The 26,752-nt window shown below is 33.3% G+C and overlaps 1 protein-coding gene across 20 annotated transcripts in view; it reads left to right on the forward strand.

The window, feature by feature from the left end:
- MIPOL1 (mirror-image polydactyly 1) overlaps positions 1-26,752 on the forward strand; it is a 326,942-nt gene that overhangs the window by 109,075 nt on the left and 191,115 nt on the right. For all 20 annotated transcript variants that reach the window (XM_025443782.3, XM_025443777.3, XM_025443771.3 and 17 more), the window contains 2 exons: positions 3,365-3,398; positions 3,658-3,828. In XM_025443782.3, the coding sequence (XP_025299567.1) occupies positions 3,365-3,398; positions 3,658-3,828 (205 nt within the window). The remainder of the gene's footprint in view (positions 1-3,364; positions 3,399-3,657; positions 3,829-26,752) is intronic.

The raw sequence follows: 26,752 nt of genomic DNA on the forward strand, positions 1-26,752 counted from the left end.
CAAAGTTTAGCTGCTTCCCATTGAATAAGGTGAATGACTATAGGTTCAGAAAGGAAAGACATGATATTGACTGATCTAGGGATAAATCAAGAAATGTGACATTTCATGCATAGGTCTTTTCACTTAGAGTGCAAGGGTGTCAGTCAGAATATTCACAGTATAGGAAATCAATCGAAACTTGAGCCCATGGACATTTACTTCAGCAAAATTCTTACTAATTATCATGACTATGTCTAGTTAGACTGTTATAGGCATAATTTAGTCTTTGAAAGGTTGAGATTCTTTTGTATAATTATAAATCTCCTATTAATGATATATAATTTATAGTTTGTCAGCTGTATTTCATATAATATCAACTATTACTTTAAGTCTTTATTAAACCAGTAAAGCTTTATGTGTTATACATGCTGCTAGTAAATCTTAAAACCCTAACATTTTATATAAAAAATAAAAAGGCTGGTAAACTGTTTCAAATTGTCTTTTTTCTAAAAATAGGTTGTTTGTCCTATTTTTATGTTTTCTTAAGTAATACTGTAAGTAATGTACTCATAGACTGAATTTTATTTTCTGAAATCCACTTTTTTGGGTGATTAGTCTTTAACTGGATATTAAACACTCCAACTCAGAAAAATATGTCATATTGGCACTTCCAGTGTTTTAATGTTGGAGATCTGGTCTCATTTTTCAGTGCTCTATATCAGGGATGCACAGTAAGAACCTATGGTGCACAGCCATCCTGCCATTCAAGTTTTATTGGAGTACAGCCACACCTATTCATTTACATATTTTTGGATGCTTTTATATTACAAAGGCAGCATTTAGTAGCTGCAACAAAGAATATACAGCCATGTCTAAAATACTGTATGACCCTTTACAGAAAGTTTGCTGATATCTACCATAAATAATCTAGTTGAGACTCAATTATGATGTAATTAATCTTTGATATCTATGACAAGTACTTCCTGAAACCTTTGAAGAAATACAAATTGGAAAATAGAAATATTAGCCTTTTCTCTTTCCAGATTCATGTTTATATTGAAAGTTGTTTATATGTAATTTTTGAAATCAGATTAACCATTTGCTCATTTTCATTAATGTTTTAGTTTTCTCTTAATGACCATTTATCACTTAACAAAGGATAATCATAGAACAGAATCGAGATCAATTATAAAGGATAATAAATAAAGCAAAATTGAGATCCAAATAAATGCTAAGTGGTTTACTTAAACCTCATGCTTTTGCATGTCAGACCTGGCACACCTACCAAAACATGATTCAAATTCACTCATCAGCAAAATGATAAATCCCTCTATATTTTGTACTTGTAAGGGCAATCATATACATTATTTATAGCTGTAATGCTAAATTCATGTGGAAAGGACTTAGTATAACCTTTGATAAGAAAATTTTATTTTCATTTTTAAAAACTTGTTAGGGAAGTGTAATATTAGACTAAATACAACTATCTTTAACTGTATCCTCTTGAAAGATGTTAATTTAAAACATTCAGATTTCATTTGTTTCTCCTTAAAGTAATAATTCTTCACCTTGCAATGCCTAAAAAAAATCGTATGAGTATCACATAGAAATTGCATGCACTCTGTTGTGTTGATTGTTTTGAATTACAAATTAGGTAACTTGCCTACACTGTTATTTTCTTCTTTATCATATGTAGTTCTTTGGAACAAAAGAAGGAGATTTATATATCACCTTGGAATCTAAACTTTGTTCTTTTACAAAAGTTCCAAGTAATCTACTAATCTGAATGTTTAATTTTCATTTATCTTTTCATTTTAAATTATTTTTAATAAATTAATGAAATTTATAGGAATTTAAATTGAATCTTCTTTGCAAACTGCTGTAATTAGCTCTTAGTCTTCTTTCATCTAAATGGACAACATTAAGGTATTTCTTATTACATATGGCTTCCTTAAAAATGATCTTTTGCCAGCCAGTAACTGATAGTTAAATGCTACTGATGTTTTTCAAGTACTTTTACGTGATCAGAAGTAAGTGTAAGAATTTTGTTATCTTATCCTTTTCCCTATGTATTTTAATTGATTAAAACAGAAATGATCATCATAGATTTTATAGAACAAACTTTTATGAAGCAAGATATTTGAAAACTTGATTTATTTTGGGAGAAATGTAAATCCAAGTAGACATTACTAGTTTGAGATATATGAACTATATATAATTCACAAGTACTATATCATCCTGTTTATTTATACCATGTAAATATGTGTAGAAAGAGATTTTTGATCTATATTTTTTTTTCCTATTAAAGGTGCAATGTTCTAAATTTCTCTCAATGTAGCAATTCCATTGAGCTGTGGAGTTTGGAACAATTTTGTAATCTGTTAAGTTTCTCTATGTTTTCCAAGTATCCTTTTTCCGTGATAAATGTTAAATTGTAGGAGCCCCGATTTATGGAGTGGGAGAGGGGAGAATGTGAGAAATGGGGTGGGAGAGGGGAGAATATGAGAAAATCGGAACTTATATATCTAAACTTTTGAATACAATTTTAAACTAATGGAGCCATTTCTAAAATCTACATCATTTTACTAATATCCATTACATATTTTCATTTAATTACCAAAGTTAATGGTTGCCTAAATTATGTTGTAGACATTTTCTAAGATATGTCATTTAGAGCTTCTTTATCTTTCATGTATTTGTTCAGTTTACCAACATCAAAAAACATTTCAGTTAGCCCTATGACTCTTCTAAAACAAAAATGCATTCATGAAACAAGTTTAATTTCTTAGTCTTTAAATTGAATAATTCTATATATGTAACGAAAAAGAAAATAACATTAGTCAGCTAAAAATGTGGTCCAGTTTTGGCCAGCCTTTCTATATGGTGTATTTGTTTTAGCAAATAGCAGCTGGAGATTTTCAGTTCAAATTTAGTGGTCATTATTTATCTTTGCTTTTGAGGGAGCATAGTTAAACTTTGTAATAAAAATAGTTGCCTTGTTTTATTTGTGATGAAGTCCAAAAAACTGGAGGAAATACAGTTTTTGGTAAGAATTGAAAGTCCAGGAATAAATATAATGATGAGAAGTAGTGCTTCTATCACTAGGGAACTTTCCTCATCTAAGCACATATGAACAATTGATCCTTGTAGTCATATATAGCAGTAAACATTAATAACTTAACAGTCTGAAGTCAGTGCAGAAGATATGGAGCATTATTGAAAGATGGAGTCGAGCAGGTGGCACTTTAATATGTTCAGTGTCATGGTTGACTCTAAAGACTAGTCGAATGAAATTACTTGAGGTTCTAAAGATTTAAAAAGCGAACTCATTTTGCTGCACTAAGGAAATGCTACTGATCAGGCTTTCTGTGTCCCTTTTTTCTAGGCTAGAAAATATTAACCCTGAAGAAAATGACATGGTAAGCCATTCTCTGAGGAGATTTCTTGATGTCAGTCTTATATCTTAGAGGCTTAAGTTCAATTGAGTGGGTTTCAAGAACTAAGATGTGGGAAAAAGAAGAATTGACACACTAATAATGTACATCTTTGCTGCAATATGAAAATTCAATAACTTCACTCAGTCAATTTACAATTCACATGTGCCTATTAATTAAAACCCTATATTAAATAAAATATATTAAAACTTCATGTCTGACTAACATATAATGGTGTTGGTAGACATTACAGGAATTACTGAACAGAATAAACAATGCAGACACAGGAATAGCTATTCAGAGGAATGGAGCTGTAATTGTGGATAGAATCTACAAGACCAAGGAATGTAAAAAGAGAATAACTGCAGAAGAAATGAATGCAGTGATAGAAGAGCGGGATGCTGCTTTGTCTCAGGTAACTGCATGGATCCGTAAAAGCATTTTCCCCCATTTCTTTTCTATTAAAAAATGACTTTTCCCCCACATAGTCTTAATTCAAATTAGTTTTTAGCATATGATTAATAGCACAATGATTAGATATGGTAAAATAGTCACAAATTTTGTTAGACCATTCTTCAAATACATGCATCCTCATTTCTTAATAAAACTGTTAGGTTATTATAAAAATTTAGTTATATCCCAAAAAAAGAATTTAGTTATATTCTTTAAAGTAATCACTTTTATATGAGATATCTTACTTGAGTCGCAGTTTTGTGAGGGCTGAGATTATGTCTTTATTATTGTTTTATTCCCAGTGCCTAATTCAGTGCCTTTTAGTAAACATTGATAAATGAACCAAATTATTAGTGTATTCTCTTCTGAACAGTACTTACACCTTCCTGCTCTAACTGAATCCTGATTACTTCCCTGAGGATGCTGCTTCTACTGCAGTCCTCTCAAGTAGTGATTGTATTCCCTCCCACAGCACTAATACGAGTGGGCTAGAGGCTTGTTCCTCCGCATTAAGTGTTTTTACATCATTGTTCCTTTTTCCTCTCTAAACACTTCTAGCTTTGAAGCTCATGCATCAGATTGTACTACCCACTAGGCACTCCTGTTACAGTCCTATACACACTCCTGTGTTACTTCCCTTATTTCATGAAGATCTTAGGATCTATTTCACTGTTTCTTTAGCCTACTCTTGTGGTTTTGAATTATGAAAAACATAATTCTTGGTGATTTAAATATCTATACAGATGATTCTTCCACTCTTCTGGCCTCTCATCTTGAATTTCTCTCTCATCATCGCGTGTTCTGCTGTTGGTGTTCCACCCTATGGTCATATCCTATTCCTGACCAGCACTTATTATCTTTCCAGCACACTTAGCTCCAGAATTCTGACTTGCAAATTTTCAACTTCTCTGGCACCTATTTCTATTAATTTTACCACTTATTTACCTATTCCCTCAGGCCGTCCGATGTTCCCACATCCCTCTTCACCTAGCTTAGATTCCAGTTATCATCAATTTACATATAATATATCAGTTCTCTTGGCTTTTTGTCCTACTCACCAAGCAAAACTAAGCTTTATAAATTTAACTTTCTGCCTGTTCTGCACCTTCGCAGCTTTACATGGCAGAAGAATATCACACAGATTTGCCAGCTAACCCTTAAATTCATGACCAAAAAATAATAATAATAAAATAAAATAAAATAAAATAAAATAAAATAAAATAAAATAAAATAAAATAAAATAAAATAAAATAAAAAATTCCTGACCATTGTCTTTAAGTAGGCCCATAGTGTTGCCCAGCATTTTTCTGGCCTTTTGTCAGTCCATTCAACTCTTCCCTTTAAAGGACTATTTTATCTCCCTACTTTCTCCTTAAATACCCAACCTCTCCTCTCCAATATAAAAAAGTACTTCTGTGGGCAACCCGGGTGGCTCAGCGGTTTAGCGCCGCCTTCACCCCAGGGCTGGATCCTGGAGACCCAGGATCGAGTCCCGCGTCAGGCTCCCTGCGTGGAGCCTGCTTTTCCCTCTGCCTGTGTCTCTGCCACTCTCTCTCCCTTTCTGTGTGTCTGTCAAGAATAAATAAATAAAATCTTTAAAAAATAAATAAATAAATAAATAAATAAATAAATAAATAAATGAATGAATGAATAAATAAATAAAAACCTCTGCTTTTCCCACACCATTTCATCCACCAGGCTACCTGCATTTGTACCCTTGTACTCTGCCTTTTGTATTGTATTTATTACTTAGTACACACCCTTGTTTAAGGACAACGAATTTCTGTATTAGTTCTTGTCTTTTCTTGCTTGCTTAACATGATCACTTAAATCATTTGCCCTTTTTCTCTCCTACTTCATAAAATGTTTCCTAGTAGTTTCTTTTATCTAAAATGCTTTACTGGGATCCCTGGGTGGTGCAGCGGTTTGGCGCCTGCCTTTGGCCCAGGGCGCGATCCTGGAAACCCGAGATCGAGTCCCGCGTCGGGCTCCCGGTACATGGAGCCTGCTTCTCCCTCTGCCTGTGTCTCTGCCTCTCTCTCTCTCTTTCTGTGTGTGACTATCATAAATAAATAAAAATTAAAAAAATAAAATAAAATAAAATGCTTTACTATCTCCCATGGAGGCTGGATAGAAGTTTTGGTAAGGCGTGGTATACTTGTAGCTCAGCCTGGTACTTTTGGTAAGGCTTCCCAAACAGCTGATACTCAGTAGGACCCGATTCCTGGCAAAGCTCATACTCTAGTGTTTATGACCTCAGCATTGTAAGACTGTGGAAAACTCCATTAGGCTTTTCAGTGTTAGGGCTTAGCTTTTTCATTTCAAGCCCTTACAGGTTTGGGATTTATCAAATGATTTGAGGCAGAAACAAGTCTCAAATCTCCAGTTTTTTTCACTTCAACCCTGTGCAACTCCCAAAAGCTTCAATGATTTCTCTGTGCTCCAGTATGAGCCCTCTGTGTAGTCAAAGCCTTCCCAGCCCCTTTCCCAGACCTGGAATCTTTAACCTAAGGGGCAAAATAATTGCTGCAGAACTGCAAACCACTCTCTTAAGAATCTTAGCCACTCAAGTCATTCTTGGACCTGTGGCCTTCTGAGATCTCTAAACTGGATTTTTAAATTTCTTGTTTTTTGGCTGGAGCACTGTTTTGCCACAAATGATTTCACCCTATCTGGATTTGGAGAACTGACATTTACCCTCAAGGTAGATTTGGAAAACGTCCAGAAATTTCGAAAATGAGCAACCTTTTTTACCATGTTGTGTCCTACCAGCAGTATGCAATCTTGAGTCATTCAGTATATAGTTGAAGAGATAACCAAAACTGTTTTTAGTGCTTGGAAACAATTATAGTGTGAACTCAAACATTTGATTTTTTTTAATTATTATTTTTCTTAGCAAAATAAACACATAGAGTATAATTAAATATTGACTTCTACCTATTCCTTCTTTTTCTCTTTCCTTTGCCCCCTGCCTTTACGTAAAGATAAAGAAATCAACTTTGGGCAATATTTTGTTTATAATTGGGCGTGTCTTTGTTTATAAATAGATATATCCATCATTGCAGTATATTTATATTTATCCATTAATATATTTATTATGTTTTATGAAGAAGTAGTGGTTTATTTTAATTATTTTAATGTGCATAGTTTTCAAGCTCTCTGGCCTAAATAGTATTCATTTTAATTTTTATGTCATAATCATTCTGAAAATGAACTTTTGAATTACTGTTTATAATTCTGAATGGAAACTTTTTTTCCTTAATTTTTTAAAATAAACTTTTTATTTTGGAACAGTTTTAGATTTGTAGGAATGTTTCAAAGGTAGTACAGTATGGAGTTCCCATATACCTTGGACCTAGTTTTGGTTTGCCCTGCTTTTGCCATTGCTCATTACTGTGGTAAGTTTGTCAAAATTAAGAAACCCACATTGGTAGATTACTGTTAACTCCAGACATTATTCAAATTTTACTAGTTTCTTATTAAAGTCCTGTTCAAGATTCAATCTAAAGTACCACATTTCATTTAGTTGTCAGATCTCTCCAGCCTCCTCTGGTCTGTAACAACTTAGTACTCCTTTTTTTTTTTTTTTTTTTTTTAATTAAGACCTTGATGGTTTTGAGGATATTTGCCAGATATTCTGTTGAATGTCTCTGATTTTGGATTTATCTGATGATTTTCTTATGATTAGGCTAAGATTTTGAGTTTTTGGAAAGAATTCCACAGAAATTTGACCTTCTTTTTATTTTATTTACTATTTCTTAAAGATTTTATTTATTTATTCATGAGAGAGAGAGAGACAGAGACACAGGCAGAGGGAGAAGCAGGCTCCATGCAGTCCCCAATGCAGGACTTGGTGCTAGGGCCCCAGGATCATGCCCTGATCTGAATGAAGGCAGATGCTCAATCGCTGAGCCACTAGGTGCCCCTGACCTTAATTTTAGAGCTGTTATTTGTCATCAGATAGTTTCTAATTATACTATATCATTTGTGTATGCCACGGTTACCTTAGTCCAATTCTTTGTAGCTATTAGAAATCTTTGGATTTAGTGAGGATTTTTTGATTTTGATATATTTGCTGATTTATTTTGTTTCTGAAATCAAGTTAAAATTTATTTACTTGAACCTGGCCTTGTTAAAATCTTATCTTTTTCTGATGAATCCTAATATTCTTTTTATTCAAATTCTTCTCTCATAGCTTTTCTATCTCAAGCTGAGAAATGAGCACCTTAAATCTTCTATAGGATGAATTAAAATTTTTGTAATTAGCATTTGTTTGATTAAAGAATTGTCTTACCAACGTCTTTCATTCTTTCTTATTATTTTTTGGCCCATTAATGCTTATATAGTTTATTTAAATTACAGAACTTGTTGGTATTATGGGATAATGCTAGGAACTTCCATTTCTTCACTAATTTTTCTGGGATCTTAAGTTTCATAGAACCCTAGAAGCTATCTAGTTAAACTACCCACAAAATTGAGGAATCTTATCCATGACTAATTTTCAACTTAGTTAAGTATCCATTTCCTCTTAGTGTTTTACTTTTGGTTCTTATATTGGCCTCAGAACATTGAGTGATAAATTATATTACATCAGATATATTTTAATGTTTACATAAGCAATAATGTCCTAATTCGTATAGCTAATCTTCGAGGCACTAGTGGATCCAGGCCAGATACCAGTAAGCAACAGAAGAATAAAACTGGTCTGATTGGCAATTCATTAGCTTTGAGACCTGTCTTTATTATAAGCTACAGTAATTCAGATAATCATTTGTATTAGTTTGGGTTCTCCAGGAAAATAGAACCAATAAGATATATATAAACAGATTTGCTATAAAGAATTGGCTCGGGCAGCAAGGATGAAGAATGAAAGTGGTAATTTCTCTATGTGCATGGGTGTTTGTAATCAGCTCCAGGCATAATGGATACTATGCTATGGATCTTGAACTTATTTCACTTTTACCTGCTGATAAGAATTGAATTTTGTGTTGCCAGGCTTGATCAAAGTTAGTTTATGAACTATATGAAAAGGAGCTTGCAAGGTAAAAACTTTTAGGGTTGGAGCATAAGGAGGCAAAAACAGATAGTAGTACTATTTTCTCTCTCCCAGATTAAACACTCAACATCCTTTGTCCTTTCCCTGGGCCTCCTTTTCTTTGTTGTCTTCTATCAAGGCTGAATTAGTGATCTGAACTTTTATAACCTGAGCATCATGTAGACAATCTTAACTCACCATTGTTTTTGGAAATGAGTCATTACAAATGTCTAAAATCAATAACAACTCTTTTAATTTGTCACCACTGTTTATTGTTTTTGTTGAAAATATTTCTAAAACATTTATGTGCCTCCTTTAATATACTTAACACACTTTTTTTTACTTTTTTTTATCATCTAGTTACCTCATTTTTATCAAATGCTATAATGAAAAGTAAGATCTTGAAGTCCTTCAGTTCCAAAATTGACAAATATAAAAAGCATGGAGGGACTAAAGGGTAATCATTAGGATAATTAAAGAAACTTAGCTTATTGTTTCATTAGTGAGATTCCTTCTTCTCTATAGCCTGTAAGCTATTCGAAGCACTAAGCTACAGCTCCAGCAGAATGAAAAATAAACCAAATAAAAGGAAGACATGAATCAATCCAGTAATACAATGAAGAAAATTCTCGGGAGACAGCTGACCAATGTACAGAAAGTATAACTGGTCTCTTGTTTTATGACTCTTTCTGCCTTCCTATTAATAAGATACAATAAAAAATGGAGGCTCTAACTGTTAGGATAAATGAGGCAGAAGAAAGAATCAGTGATATAGAATACAAAATCATGGAGAATAAGGAAGCTGAGAAAAAGATAACTACTGGATCACGAGGGGAGAATTTGAGAGATAAGTGATACCATAAGGTGAAACAATATTAGAATAATTGGGATCCCAGAAGAAGAGGAATGAGAGAGGGGGGCAGAAGGTATATTGGAGCAAATTAGAGCAGACAGCTTCCCTAATCTGGGGAAGGAAACAGGCATCCAAGTTCAGGAGGCACAGAGCACCCCCCTCAAAATAAATAAAAATAGGTCCACATCCTCTTCTATCATAGTGAAACTTGTAAATCTCAGAGACAAAGAGAAAATCCTAAAAGCAGCTCAGGACAAGAGGTCCATAACTTACTAGGGTAGAAACATTAGACTGGCAGTAGACCTATCCACAGAGACCTGGCAGGCCAGAAAGGACTGGCGTAATATATTCAGGATGTTAAATGAGAAAAATATACAGCCAAGGATACTTTATCCACCTAGGATATCATTTAAAATAGAAGGAGAAAGCTTCCAGGACAAATAGAAACTAAAGAATTTATGATTATCAAACCAGAATTACAAGAAGTATTAAAAGGGATCCTTCAAGCGAAGAGACAGCTCAGAAGTAACACAGACCAGAGAGGAACAGAGACAATATACAGAAACCATGACTTTATAGATAATACAATGGCACTTAAATTCATATCTTTTAATAATTACTCTGAATGTAAATGAGATAAATGCCCCAATCAAAAGACATAGGGTATCAGATTGGATAAAAAAGCAAGATCCGTGGATATACTGTCTACAAGAGACTCATTTTAGACCCAAATACATCTCCAGATTGAAAGTGGGAGGCTGGAGAATCATTTATCATGCTAATGGACATCAAAAGAAAGCTGAGGTGACAATCTTTATATCAGACAAACTAGATCTTAAACCAAAGACTAGTAAGAGATGAGGAAGAACACTATATTGTTATTAAAGGGCCTATCCAACAAGAACATCTAACAATTGTAAATATTTATGCCCCTAACATGACTCTTTTTGTCTTCAGTTAAGCATGTTTCCCCCCTCACTGGAACATGCCTTCTCTCCTATTGTTGCTCACTTATCTATTTGAAGTAGACCACTACTTCAAAGCTAATTTAAATATTTCTTTCAGAAAGATTTTTCACATGTAGCAATATGATAAATATCTGCTTTGTGCCTACATCCCACTTTGTATCCTGTTAACAGTACTTGTCACACTGCATTATGCTGCTTTCTCTACCAGCATGAAGATAGAAACTATTTGTCTTTATATGTTTCTGTCATGGCTTTATCCTTAGGACAGTGCGGGCACCGCATGTGTGTTTGTTTAATTAATGAACTGATGAGCTATTTTAATACAGAACTAAAAGAATTTAGTGAAGTATTATTCATTCATCTACATTTTATTGCATACCTAGTATGTGCCATGTGTTGGGAACTCAGCAATTTCAAATAGAAGGTTCTTTCTTTTACAGGATTTATAATTTAGTATGTGAATATATAGGTAGTGAACAAACTAAAGAGTAAAATATTTTTCAGATAATAATGTGATGAAAATAAAAAGATAGTGGAGAGTGACTGCATTGGTAGTAAGATTGTTACTATAAATAGGTTGATCAAGACAGGCCTCTTTGTCAACATGAATAGTTGATTTCAGACTTGAAAGAGGAGGAAGATCTAGCCATGCAAAGAACCATGGAAAGAGTGTCCCATCAGAAAATAATAGGTCAGTAGTGCCCTGAGAGAGAACAGGTTTAGTGTGCTTAAGTCACTAATATGAACACACCAGACTTACATGTAATTGAGTACAATGAGCAAAGGAAAATAGTAGCAAGTGATGAGGTAGAGAGATAGGCAGCAGAGAAATCTACAAAGTCTTATAGGCCATGGTAAGGAGTATGAATTGTATCTAAATGCAGAAGATACTGAAAGAAAAAGGCTGTTGTAGTAGTCCATGCAAAAGATGAAAGTGATGATGGCACAGAGGAATAAGTGTGGATTTAGAGAGGTGGACAGTAGGGAATACTTCAGTAGTACAGTAAATAGAACTTGATGGCAGGTTGGTTTTGGACAGAAGGGAGTGGGAAGAATTAAAGCTGACTCCAATATATGGGGCTTAGAGACTGTAGATATTTGCTCCATTTATTATGATGGGCAAGTTTTGGGGAAGAGATCGACATATTTTCAAAGGGAAATTGCATTGTCTCAGAGATCTGAGATGATTCCTAAAACTCACATGGAGATATTGAGCAGGCATTTGACTCTTGCAGCCATCAGCATGTACATTAATTAAAGCTTTGGACTAGGTAAAACAGAGGAAAGACCATTGAGAAAGAACAGGGCCTGGGACCAAGCTCTGTGATGTGCCAACATTTAGCAGTTGGCCAGAGTAGAAGGGTCCCACTTAGGAGACTGGAAAGGATGGTGAATGAAGTCAGACACTAAAGACAGTGTAGTGCCAGAGAAGGCAAGAAAGTGCTTGCTAAAGATGAGAGTGTTCAGTTCCCTTGAATAGTGTTGAGAGCTTGAACAAAGTGAAGATGGAATGATTACTTGTAGATTTCATCACATGGAAGATGTCAAGGGCTTTGACAAGAGTATTGCCAGGACAGGGGCCACATTGGTGTAGTTTGAGGAGAGACTTGAAAGTCAGGAAGTGAAGACAGTGAAAGCACACAACTTCTTATCCCTGTAATGGAGATAGAGAAATTGGCAAAAGATGGAGAGTGGCTTATGGTTTATGGAAGGGTTTTCTTTTTTAATGGGAGATTCTAGAGCATGTAACTGGTTTGTTGATGTAAATGAACCAGGAAAGAAGAGTGATTTTAAGGGAGAGAAAAAAAATCATTGTATTAGGAAAGTAGTTAAGTAGATTGAGAGAAAATAGGGTCTAGAATATAAGTGGAAGAGTTGTCTTTTGCTAGGAACAGGGAAAGTGTTTTCATTGAAACAGAGGAATACAAAGAACTTGAATGCTTATACTGGCAAGTTGATAAGTTTGGGGGGCAGGGTGTCTTAAGTTAATTTAGATCGTCAGTATGATGGGTCAATGGATGCTGCTGAAGATATTATAAAGAGGGATAGATTGAAATAGCTATCTTGGTTTGTGAATGAACATAACTAGAGAAATGTAGGATGCCAGACAGAGCAAAATGCCCATTTGAGAATTAGGGTAATGAATTTAAAGTGGAACTTGTCTGGAAAGTTACATACTTTCTTCTAGCAATATTCAGATCTTGAATGCAGTATAGTTTTGTCAATATTTTCATTAAGTGTTGGAGTTTTAATGGGTAAGGGACCAGGAAGTCAATACGGTGATGCCTATGAACTGTCCTTACATAAAGAAGAAGGAGAGGAGTGAGGTAAGAACTGAGGAAACTGTAGTGTCACAGAAGGCAGGATCCTAGATTGCAAAAATCTGCTAAGTCCATGTGTTGGGATTCTTTGTTCATCATCTCAGAGTGCTTTAATGAGTTGTAGTCAAGAGAAAAAGAACCTTGAAATAAAGACTGAAGGTATTGCAATTAGTAGAGTCAATAGTATCAGATATTTTTCTGTGTCATTTTTATATGTATTAGGAAGTGGGGGGACTGAACATTGAATATTTTTAACACATAGCAAAACAGATCCAGAAGCAGTAAAAGTGAGGGAATCCATTTGAAGAAAATGTATAAATAATTTAGAAAATAGAAAGAATGTACTCATTTAAAATGGAGTCAGGAAGCCCTGAAGGGGGAGCTCTCACGTATTGCTACTTGCTGTAAGAAGCCTATCTCATATTTCCCAGTAGGAAGCAGCTTACTTTATGTACCCCAACCAGAGGAAGGAAGAATTTCTCCTTTTCCAGTAACAGCTCAGCCAGTGAGAACTCAGTGAAACAGCCCCTCCCAGCTTCCTCTTTTCCCGTATAAATCAAGCCCCTCTCCTCTGTTTCTGGGTTTGTCTGCTTTGCTGTAGTTTGCTTGTCCTGAATTACCATTCGTCTGCTATTTCTGAATAAACTCATTTTGCTGGTAAGATGATTGATTGATAGATAATAGATAGATAGATAGATAGATAGATAGATAGATAGCAAGAAAGTCAGTCCAGGACAGACGAGAATAGGGCTGGGGCAACTCAACACAATCACTGAAAGACAAGAATTCAGAAGGGCCATATTGTATGGCCTTTATTGTATCCCATAGTCCAGAAGTCCACATTAGAACATTCCTGGCCTGGTTATGAATTTCTTCCTTGATACTCTGTGTGAGCAGAGGTCACTGTGAAAAGCAGACTGAGATTAGGGTGTGTAGCATAAACTAACAAATCCACTCGAAGAGCAAAACCAAAATCTCGGCCAGTGATGTAAGCATCAGAATAAACTTTCCACATTAACAAAGGAAAGGATAGCCTAGTTTCTTAAGCTCTCCATTATTAATGTTGCCTCACTTTGGATCCCTTCTGATTGGCATGGTGCCTAGCACATAATAGATGGAAAATAATGATTTGTTCAGTTACTAGAAGTTTGACAAGAAGCTCATCCTTGAAAAGAAAATAAATCATAACATTTAGGGTTATACTTTTCAGGAAAAGTAGGAAACGTGTTTAACATTCTTCATTATAGTGACTTTAAAATTTTAATTAATTTTTCCTGTCAGTTTAATTTTCTTCCCTGTCTTATCATATAATTATTTGCCTGTGCATGTTTTTTCTTTCTAGCCAATCTTGCTAAGGTATCTTATGTATATTTGATCTATTCCAATAAATTTTCTTAGTTCTTACTATAAAATTTTTACAAACTTTTTCAAGCTGTAGATAACTTTGGAAAGTATAGATAAACAAGAAGAAGGTAAAATTTGCTCAGAAACTTATTTCCTAGAAGTAATCATTATCAGATTATCTTTTTTCTCAATTAATATCATATATTCTACCTGATAACCAGATTTTATCAGATAGTCTTATAACTTTATAATTGGATATATTAAAATTTGTCAAACTCATCTGCTATTTAGGTGAGTGTTTTTATTTTTTCTATTTTTTAATACTGTGAACATTTTTGTAGCTAAATTTTTGGTATATCGATGTTTATTTCCTTAGAGAAAAGTCCTAGAAATGGAAATACTGGATTAAAGAATATGAACATTTTAAAATAAGTATATATTTTCAAATTGCCTTCTTAGAGAAAATGTACCTAGAAATGTTATTTGAAGTTTCATTTAAAGAAGCTTTAAGTGAATAAAATGCTAAGGAATTTAAAATTTACTCTCTAAGCATTGTGTACCTCCTGAGGTTTAAATCCAAGGCTTAGGAGACAGTTGGAAATGTTATGATAATTCATGCAAGAGATAATGAGGGTTTAAACAAGAAAAATCAGAGAGTAATAGACACAAAAGCTGTGGAAGTAAAAGCGTGTGTTTTTAAATGTTTTTAATGGAGGTATAACTTACAGTAAAGTGCAAAAGTCTTAAGTGAGAGATTTGATTAATTTTTATGTACTATATACCCGTGAAAGCACTCAGATCAAAATACAGTACATTTGTAGTCCATGATTTCAAGCTATATTATAGAGCTACAGTTTATTAAAAGCAGTATGCTATTGGCATAAAAACAGACACATAGATCGTGATGGATCATCTCAGTAGAATAGAGAACCCAGAAATACACCAACACATATATGGTCAATTAAAGGAGCTAAGAATATATAATGCAGAGAAGACAGTGTCTTCAACAAATGAGTGGGGAAGACTAGGCAACCACATTGTAAAGAATGAAACTGAATTACTGATTGTACCATACATAAAAACTGACTCAAAGTGAATTAAAGCCTTTAATCTAAGACCTTTTGAAACCATAAAAGTCCTAGAAGAAAATATAGGCAGTAATGTCCTTGACATTGGTCTTGGTGATAAGTGTTTGGATCTGACTCCAAAAGCAAAGGAAACAAAAGCAAAAGTAAACAAGTGGGACTACATCAAACTGAAAAGCTTCTGCACAGCAAAGAAAATCATCAAAAGAATGAAAAGGCAGCCTACCAAATGAAATATTTGCAAACCACATATCTGATAAGGGATTAATATCCAAGATATGTAAAGAACTCATACAACTCAATAAGAGAAAGCCCAGTTCAGTTAAAAAACGAGCAGAGGATCTAAGTAGACATTTTCTCAAAGAAAACATATGAAGAAGATGGCCAACAGACACATGAAAAGATGCTCAACATCAGTAAACATCAGGGAAATAAAAATGAAATACAATGAGATATCACTTCACACTTGTTAAAATGGCTGTTATCAAAAAGACAAGAAACAAGTGTTGCCAAGAACGTGGAGAAAAAGGAACCCGTTTGTACTACTGGCGGGAATGTAAATTGGTGCAGCCACTATGGAAAAACAGTATATAGAGATTCCTCAAAAAATTAAAAATAGAACTACCAGCATTTCCACTTGTGGGTATTTATTCAAAGGAAACGAAAACACTAATTCAAAAATATAAATCTGCATCTCCATATTCATTGCAGCATTATTTTTGGTAGTTAAGATATGGAAATAAGTGTCCAAATGGATAAATGGATACAGAAAGTGTGTGTTTGTATGCATACACATGCAGTGGAATACAGTCACCATTAAAAAAAAAGAATGAAATCTTAAACATTTGCACCAACATAGATGGACCTTGAGGGCATTACACTAAGTGAAGTAAGTCAGAAAATAACAAATACCATATGATCTCACTTTTATGTGGAATTAAAAAACGATAATAAAGTTTATTAGCTATTGAGAATAGAATTGTGGTTATCAGAAGTGAGAGGTGGAGGTAGAGAAATGGCTGGAAGGGGTCAAAAATACAAACTTCCAATTATAAAATAGTGAAGGGCACCTGGGTGATGAGTGGGTTAAGCGTCTCTTGATTTTGGCTCAGGTCATGATCTCAGGGTCCTGGGATTGAGCCCCACATTAGTTCTGCACTCACTGGGGAGTCTGGGGATTTTTCTGTCCTCCTCCTTCTGCCTCTCCTGCTCACACACACACACGCTCTATCTCTCTCTTAAATAAGTAAGTCATAAGGATGTAGTGTAAAGCATGATGACTATAGTTAATAATACTGCTTTACATATTTGAAAGTTGCTAAGAGAATAAATCTTAAAAATGGTTATCACAAGAAAAAAACTATTTGAAAAAAAGTACAATGAAATATATTGTTTTTATATATATAAGGAACATTTGCAACTTTCCAGATTCTTTCATATCTCATTTTTGTCAGAATTTCTTGACAAGAGTAATCACTATTCTTTCTAACACCATAGGCCGTTTTGCATGTTTTTAAACTTCCTCTGAAAGGAATTATGCCATGTACTCTTTAATGTCTGACCTCCTTCACCCAGTGATATTTATGCTTGTATATTGATCTTTGTTGTTATAATTATCAAGTTTATCTTTTTCATTTCAATGTTATGTTCCATTGTATAATTATACTCTGATTTACTTACATATGCAACAGTTGATAGAAATATGGATTGTTTCTAATTTTGACCTATTATGAATGATGTTCTTGTACATATTTTTTGGTGGACATTAGAATTTATTCCTTTTGGTACATATATAGACATATGAATAGGAGAATATCTACCATACATTTAACTTTAAAAATCCCAAACATTTTTCCATTAGACCAGCTTTCACCAGCTGTGTAAAAGAGAATTGCTTTTCAGTTTTGAGAGTCAGCACTTGGTATCTTTATTCATTTTAGTTTCTATCATTTTGTTGGACATGTAGGCTTATGTTGTTGAAGCTTTAATTTGTATTTTTCTAATGACTAATGAAGGTTGAGTACCTCTTCATATATTTAGTAACCATTTGATATCCTTCTTCATGAAGTGTCTGTTCAAGGCTTTTGCCTAGTATTAAATTCAGGTGTCTGTTTTTTTCTTATTGATGTATATAAACTGGATACAGATAATTGTGTTGTCTGTGTCTTGCATTTTTATTCTCATCGATGTTTGATGATAAAAGTTCACTTTAATGAAGTCAAATATATTATTTTTTCTTGTCATGCTTAATGCATTTGTGTTCTATTTAAGAAACCCTTGAAATTTCCACAGTAATGAACACGTCCTATAATAATTTCTTCAGGTGCTTTATTATTTTAGCTTTCATATTTAAGTCTTAATCTGTTTCAAATTAACTTTTGTATAGTTAAGGTACATCATTTTCTTCATATGAATACCCAGTTAACTGGACGCAACATCATTTATTTAAAAAAATCATGTGTTACCCTCCTGTCCCCAGTGAATAACAGGAAATATGTGTGGATTTCCTTCTGAACCCTGTTCTGTTCTGTTGGTACAATTTTCTATCCCTGCATTAATACTATACTATGTCTTAATTCCTGTAGCATTATACTAAGTCTTTATTTTTGGTGGTGTAAAGATCCAGTGTTTTTGTTCTTCATTTTTTCCCTATTCTTTGTCTTTTATTCAGCTTGTCATATTCCATCAAAAAATCTGCTACTATTTTGATGGGAATTGCATGGACTCAAAAAACCAATTAAAGGAAGATTGTCACTTTAGCAATATTGAGTCTTCCAAACTATTGGTCTTTCCTGAAAACTATTAATTTTACGTTACATACTGCTTCAGCTGCATCGCACATGTTTTTGATAAGTTGTATCTCATTATTATATATCTCAAAATACTTTTTTAGTTTCTAATTGTTATTTCTTCATTTACCCGTGAATCATTTAGAACTGTGTTGCTTAATATTAAATATTAAGAAGTTTGAGGGTACCTTACTGTTATTGAGTTAGAATTTAATTACACGGTGATGGGAAAACAAATGATTTCAATCTTAAGAAACCTGGTAATTGCCTTAGGACCCAAAGCAGGCTGTTTGTTAGATACATTCTATTTAAAATAATGTGTATTTTGCAGTTGCTGAATGTAGTGTTGTTATCTATAGGTTATTTAAACAAAGTAGTAGTTGCTTATTCTATCAGTTTCTGAGAAACATGTTAAACTATCAAATGATGGGATACCTGTCAGGCTTAGTAGAGCATGTGACTCTTAATCTCAGGCTCATGAGTTCAAGCCCTACATTGGACATGGAGCCTACTTTAAAAAAAAGTTAAGAATAAATAAATAAAATAAACTATCAGGTGATTATGTTGAATTTCTACTTATTTTGAAGCAATGTTAAATAGTTAAATCTTTAGGATTACTGTATCCTTCTATTCCTATTATTATGAAATGCCTGTTGTTATCTTTTTTTATTACTGAATTTTTTTTACTTTAGTTCCAGTACAGTTAACATACAGTGTAATATTAGTTCAGGTATCTAATTTAGTGACTTAGTACTTACATACAATACCCAGTGATCATCACATTGCCTATTTCATCCATATTTCATCCTAATCCCCATCCCCTCTGGGAGCCATCAGTTCCCTGTCATTAAGAATCTGTTTCTTGATTTGTCTCTCTCTCTCTTTTTTCCCTTTGTTCATTTGTTTTGTTTCTTAAATTCTACTTATGGGTGGAAATCACATGGTATTTGTCTTTCTGTCACTGATTCCTTTCACTTAGTGTGATACTCTCTAGATCCATCCATGTTGTTCTCTTTTTTATATTTCTTGCCTTAAAATCTACTTAAATATCTTAGTGTGATAGCCTTTTTCATTTGTACTATCAACATATTTCTCCAGCATTCTTTTTTTTTTCCAGCATTCTTTTATTTTTTATTTTTTTAATTTTTTCTCCAGCATTCTAGTATGAAATATTTCTAACATATTGCAAAGTCATAAGAACTTTACAACAAGCATCAGGTTGTGATTTCAGTGTCATGAGATCAAGCCCTGCATTGGGCTCAGTGCAAAGTTAGCTTGAGATTCTCTCTCCCTCTCCCTCTGCCCTCCTGCTCATTCTCTTTCTCTCTCTCTCTCAAACAAATAAGTCTTTTAAAAAAGAAATAAAGATGTGACTTTTTAAAGGGAACTGAAGTTTTTTAGTAGCACCCTTAGAAAACTACTTGATGGTTTCACGAACTGTCATTTGGGCACAAAAATTAAAATTGTTATGGTTTTGTTTCTTTATTACATCTCCAATTTCATAACAATTTTTTTCAGTTAATATTGTAGTGGATTTATATTTATTCTGAATTTTATCTTCAGAAACAAAAGTACATGCAAATAGATAGCTTATTTGCCCTGCTCACACAGATATTTCAGGAGGAATGTAAAGATCTGCGTATATCATTCACAGAGGGTACTTGTCTTTTTAATCCAAAGTGCTAGGACACTTTATTCATTCATTCATTCATTCTTTCATTTGATTATTTATTTTTGGACACTTTAAAATAAAACTTGCATTGTCAACATACTATATCAAAGAAGGCCTTCATTCTTCTTTTGAAAATGACTCTGACTGTGCTTGTACATTTGCATACAGGTTTGTTTGATTAATTGCTACTTGACTCATCTGCCATAATACTAAGCTCTGAGATCACAAAAGATCAGATTCCCAAACCACTTCCCAGAATTAATTTAAATATTTAATGTCGATACTTTGAAAAATTCAGGGGAAAATTATTTCAATTGTTACTCATAGCCTGTTTCAGTATTACAATCCCTTGAAAAAAATTTTATAGCTATATTTTAATTCATCATTAATATTATTTGTCCTATTGTGATAATTGTACTGATCTTATAAGTAGGTTAAAATATATAACAAAATATGCTATTATATTGTAATTTATCTGGAAACTTTTTCAATAAGTGTATCTATAAATGTAAATGTATTACAGATTTTTATGAGTGTTTTGGTTTAGTGATCACTGGAAGTTAAGAATTTTTCCATTAATGTTTACTTTTTTATTTGTTGACAGCTTTGATTTTATATAAAAGCCTACACACAGAAATAAAATATGCAAATACTAAATCTGCAGTTTGAGGAGTTTTGACAAATACCTACAACATTTCCATAACCCAAGACAGTCTCCTTATTTATTTCCCTCCCCTGCCAATCATCACTTCTTCAGCTTCACCCAAACAACTTTTCTGACATTGTTAACCACAGATTTACTCTGCTTATTCTGGAAGTTCATACAAGTTCATACATACACATATTATACTGTGATAACATATTTGTGATATTTATCCTCTCTATATCAGTAATTTATTCCTTTTGTTGGTAAGTAATATTCCATTGTATTCCATATTTTACTTCTTATTCATTCTCCCATTGATGGACATTTGAACTTGTCCATTTTTTATCTAGTAAGATTAAGACTACTGTGAGAATTCTTGTACATGTCTTCTTGTGGACACACATTTTTATTCTCTTTATTAAGTAAGAGTGGAATTGCTGAGTCATATGGTTGGTAAGTATTTATTTCTAAAAGAAAATAAGCAAATAGTTTGCCAAAGTTGCTGTATCATTTTTCACTCTCAACAGTAATTTGTGGAAGTTCTGGTTACTCCATGTACTCACCAACAATTGGTGTTGTCAGTGTTTCTAATTGTAGTTATTTTAGTATGTGTGTAGTGGTATATCATTTTGGTTTTAATTTACATTTTCCAGTGACTAATGATGTTGACAGTCTTTCATGTGCTTCTTGGCCATTTATATATCTTTCTTTTTGAACATCTGTTCAAGTCTTTTAACTTAACTTTTAACTGGGTGATTTTACTTTTTATTATTGATTTGTAGGAGTTCATTGTATATTGTAGATGAAGTCTATTGTCAGATGTATGTATTAAAAATGCTTTCTCAGTCTGTGTCTTGTATATTCATTTTCTTAATTCTATATTTTGATGGGCAACAACGTTAAATTTTAATAAAATCTAATGTATCAATTTTTTTATTTTAAATTTTTATTTTAATTCCAGTTAACACACAGTGTTATGTTAGTTTCAGGTATACAACACAATGATCCAACAATTTCATACATCACCTGGTGCTAATAATGAAAAGCATACTCCTTAATCCCCATCACTTATTTAACCCACCCCCCTAGGCCCTTACCCTCTGATGTAACCATCAGTTTGCTCTGTATAATTTAGGGTCCGTTTCTTGATTTGTTTCTCTCTTTTTTTTTGTCCCCTTTTTTCTTGTTTGTTTTGTTTCTTAAATTCCACCTGAGAGTAAAATCACACAATATTTGTCTTTCTCTGACTGACATTTTGCTTAGCATTTTACTCTAGCTCCATCCACATCATTCCAAATAGGAAGATTTAATTCTATATTATGGCTGAATGATATTCTATTGTGTGTGTGTGTGTGTGTGTGTGTGTATACACACACACACACATATATACATATGCCAGCTCTTTATCCATCAGTCAGTGGACACTTGGGCTGTTTCCATATCTTGGCTATTGCAAATAATGCTGCTGCAAACACAGAGGGGCAGGTATCCCTTTGAATTAGTTATTTTGTATTCTTTTTTTTTATTATTTTTTTTATTTTGTATTCTTTGAGTAAATACACAGTAGTGTGATTGCTGGATCATAGGTAATTTTGGAGGAACCTCCATACTGTTTTCTAGAGTGGCTGCACCAAGTTTGCATTCCTACCAATAATGATCAGTGTTCTTTTTTTCTCTGCATCCTCACCCAGCACCTGTTGTTCCTTGTGTTGTTGATTTTTGTCATTCTGACAGATGTGAGATAATATCTCATTGTAGTTTTCATTTGCATGTCCCTGATGGCAAGTGATGATGAACATGTTTTCATGTGTCTGTTGGCATCTGAATGTCCTCTTGGGAGAAATATCTGTTCGTGGCTGCTGCCCGTTTTTAATTGGATTATTTGTTTTGCGGTGTTGAGTTATATAACTTCTTTATATGTTTTAGATATTAACCCTTTATCAGATATGTCATTTGCAGATATCTTCCCCCATTCTGTAGGTTGCCTTTTAGTTTGGTTAATTGTCTCCTCCACTGTGCAGAAGTTCTTTATTTTGATGTAGTCCCAATAATGTATTTTTGCTTTTGTTTCCCTTGGATGAGGAAACAGAATTCAAAATATATTAAATGTATTAAAGATATTAATGTGAAACCTGAAACCGTAAAAATAATGTATCAGTTTTTAAATATACCTTGTCTAAGAAATCTTTTTTACCCCACGATTGCAAAGATATTACTCTATGTTTTCCTCTATAAGTTTTATTGTTTAGTTTTCACTTTAAATCTGTGATTTACTTTGGGTTAACTATTGTGTATGGTATATTGTATATTGTGTATGTTGTATAAAGATTGTGGTTCATTTTCTTAACAGGTTAAAATTGAGTTGTTCTAGCACTGTTTATTGAAAAGGTGAGATTTTCTTCCTCATGAAATGAATTAGGTGTCGTTTTTTGCAAGTTAGTTGGCCGTATCGGTATATGTTTGTTTATGGACCTGCTATACAATTTTAAAGATCTCTCTGTGTATCCTTACAGCAATGCCACAATGCATTGATTGCTGTAACTTTTGATATCAGGCATTAAAAGTCTTTTTGATGTTCTTTTTAAAGCTTATTTTAGGGGGCACCTGGGTGGCTCAGTGGTTGAGCATCTGCCTTTGGCTCAGGTTGTCATCCTAGGGTCCTGGGATGGATCCCGCATCGGGTTTCCTGCAGGGAGCCTGATTCTCCCTCTGCCTATGTCTCTGCCTCTCTGTTTCTCTCATTTCTCTCATGAATTAATAAATAACATCTTTTTTTTTAAGTTTATTTTAGTTATTATAGGCTTTTTACATTTTCCTTTAAATATTAAAATCAGATACTCAATTTCCATAAAAAGCCAGGTAAGATTATGATTAGATTATGTTGAATTTTTAAATCATTGGAATGGAGGGAGATTGACATTTTAACAATTTTTAATTTTTCAATCTGTAGTACTTTTCATAATCTTAGTACTAATAAATGGACAACATAGTTAAATTGTAAGAATCTTAAAATTTCATTTGTTTCATTTATTTCACTTTATGGTATTTTCTTTCACTTGAATAGGTTTTAGCATTTTCTTTCTTTTCCTCTTCTTTCCTCCCTCCCTCTTCCTTTTTTTTCTTTTCTAACACACATTTCTTATTTAATTCAGTTCTCCTTTATCTGAATATATCTTTATTTCACTCTCATCCTTGAAGGATATATTCACTAGATATAAATGGATATAATATTATAAGAGATATCCTAAGAGATCTTTATTCCATATACACTCTTCCTTACCCTCACTGTATAGTAGCAACTCAGTTTCCCCGTGGAAGTCAGTATCACTTACTCCAGCAAGTACAGTAACACCTTTCCTTACATATTGATTCAGAGGTATGAGAAGCCTTAAGCAGCCAGGTGGCAGTTTCAACTTTGAGTTTAATGGAATTCTTGTTATGTCTCCAAGTGAAAATTTTTCTCCCTTTTGACCTAAGACCTTTAGATTATCAAAATCTCTATTTGCAAAGATAGGAAGCCAAATTTTTGCTAGTCAATCACTAGAAGTCATTACAAATGAGGCCATTTCTACCACTTGATTCCCTGAGCCAAGAATATTGGCTATGGAGGAAAAAGCCATTGTATGTAATACTCAGATTTAGATCATGCACAATGTCATGGAGAACCTCGTCCTAGTTCCACAAGATATTGCTACCTAACATTACAACCAGTCTTCAAAAAGCCATTCCTGTTTTATCAAGATGTTGGGGAACATTGTAAAATCAGTGAATTCCATGGGCATGGGCCCATATTACCACACTTCATTTGTTAATTTGCTGTGAAATGATTTCCTTGTTCAGAACAGTGTTGTCTGGAATACTGTGGTGGTACATATGGTATTCTGTAAGTCCATGGATGGTTGTTTTTACATAAACATTGCATATAGGGAAGGCAAATCTATATTCAGAGAAAGTGCTTATTCCAGTAGGTACAGTATAAAGCAGTCTTAGTTAGAAAGTAGAAAATCGAAATTTGTAATCTAAGAGTAGAGTTTCAGAGTTAAAGATTAAAGAGAACTAAGAACTAGACACTGCTTTGTATATTATTTAAAGGTAAATATTATTAGAACAAATGAGTCAAGAAATTATGAAGCAAGAGTGTTAATATGGGTGACTCTCGCTTGTGTCTAAAATGTTAGGAAGATATTTATATTATTAGGAAGTAACCTTGGTTGTCAGATCACAGTGGTGCAGTTGAAAAGCAAGTCATCCAAATTAGTGTTTCTCAAACTATCTGGTGAAGGACCAGTTTAAAAAAAAAGCTTACAATGTTTTATGTATCACTACCTTCAAACATATAATAAAAATGAATTACCAAAAAATGAAAAAGTAAATAGACCTGCAAAATTCAACCATAGTTTTTTTTGTTATTGGGTTCAAACAGCCATGAAATTACTCTGAATTTTGAAAAAAATATTTAATTGCTGCCTCTGAATTTTAGTACTACCTTCATGGCACTATCAGTTTCAGACCAGTACTAGCCCCTGGATCACACATTCTAAATGGATAACAGAAATTTTAAAAATTGAAAGGATTGTTTAATGGATTAGTAGGCTGGAAATGATGGTTGGCAACCAGGAAAATGTAAGTCTCTTCCTCTTGCCTCTGAAGTAACAGTATGTAAAAAAAAAAAAAAAAAAAAGGTATACACTCTACTAAGGAGGGTTCCGAGAGAAGCATCACTGGAAGTGGGGTGGGTTTTATATTGAACTGAGATAATAAAGGGATTAAGTTTAAAATTGTAATGGAAGTATCGTGGTAATGAGAAAGTACCTCCCAGGGCCACAGATATCAGAACTACAAGGAGGATAGCTAAGAGAGCTAAACCAACAGGAAAGTAAGAGTTCTCATTGATTTTAGCGAGTTGACCTAGTAGACCGTTTTTCACTGAGATTGTTCTTAATCTAATCACTGCTTTTGGATAATATCCGTAGCCTTGCATATACACATCAGTAAAAACAATTAAAAGCACATTTATACATTAAAAGAAAAAAAATGGATGTAATTGATTGACTTCACTGAAAAACTAGGAAGTGTCCTGAGAAATGTCCCAAGTTTCCAAAACTTTTGTTACAATATTTAATAAATCAGTCCACAGGTATTTACTGGTTTCCTATGGAGAACACTAGTTATCATATTTACATATTCAAAGGTAATTAAAGCCTTATTTATCAAAAGAATATTCAAGTTGTTGATAGTTTTATTTGTCATACAAGTTTTTCATTTTTCTCCTGTTGTAATCTTAGAAGTTGGAGCGGCTTCTGTTAGGATTTTAAAATGTTTGAGCAATGCATTTTATACAAGAATATTAAGAATGAACACTTAAGTAATTGACAGCTCTAGTGAGATTACAACATTTATAACAGCAAACAAAGATTGCAAGCCAAGAGGCACCTGTAATTCTAGGAATGCAATAACTGAAAAAGAGCTTAATAAACTATTAAACTGTGGCTATCATCCAGTGACTACTATTTCCTGAACTCTGCTTTGTGTTTTACAATAGTATAAGAAGCATCCCTGTCCTTTTGTGCAATAACTGCCAACTTAACATTTAGGTTATACTGTTGTTTGTTTATGGATTTTGAGAAAATCCATTGAAGTTTACTTAAGAACCAACTCATTACAATGGTATTATTTACTGAATTTTGTTTTCCTGACTATTAGCTAACTACAGGGTTTGGCATTACAAGGTTATAACTGTACAAAAAGGATCAAAATACCACATCCTAGCAGTGGCATTAGCTAGAGAAGTAAAGTCATCATCTTAGAAATAAATATCTTCATAGCACTGAAGAGATTAAAGAAAATAAATAAGCTTAAATAAGACACTCTTTTATGTGGTAATTTTATAATTTTATATTAATTATTTTAGTTATAAAATATTCTTATAGATTTTAGTTACTTCCCAAACTACATTAAACTACAGAAATTCAGTGCTTTTCTGATATAATTCATATCAAAGCAAAAATGTAGAACAGCTATAGGACCTTTATTATAAAATTGAAGAGGAAGTGTTCCTAATAAATTCCAAGTTTTAAACTCCTAGAATGGTGTAATCTCAGATCTATTTAAGACTTTCAGTGACCATCCTGATCATCTGGAAACTACTAAGTATTCTTAAATTTTATACAAAC

The sequence above is a fragment of the Canis lupus genome, chromosome 8, assembly GCF_003254725.2.
Source record: "Canis lupus dingo isolate Sandy chromosome 8, ASM325472v2, whole genome shotgun sequence".
NCBI classification, from domain to species: Eukaryota; Metazoa; Chordata; class Mammalia; order Carnivora; family Canidae; genus Canis; species Canis lupus.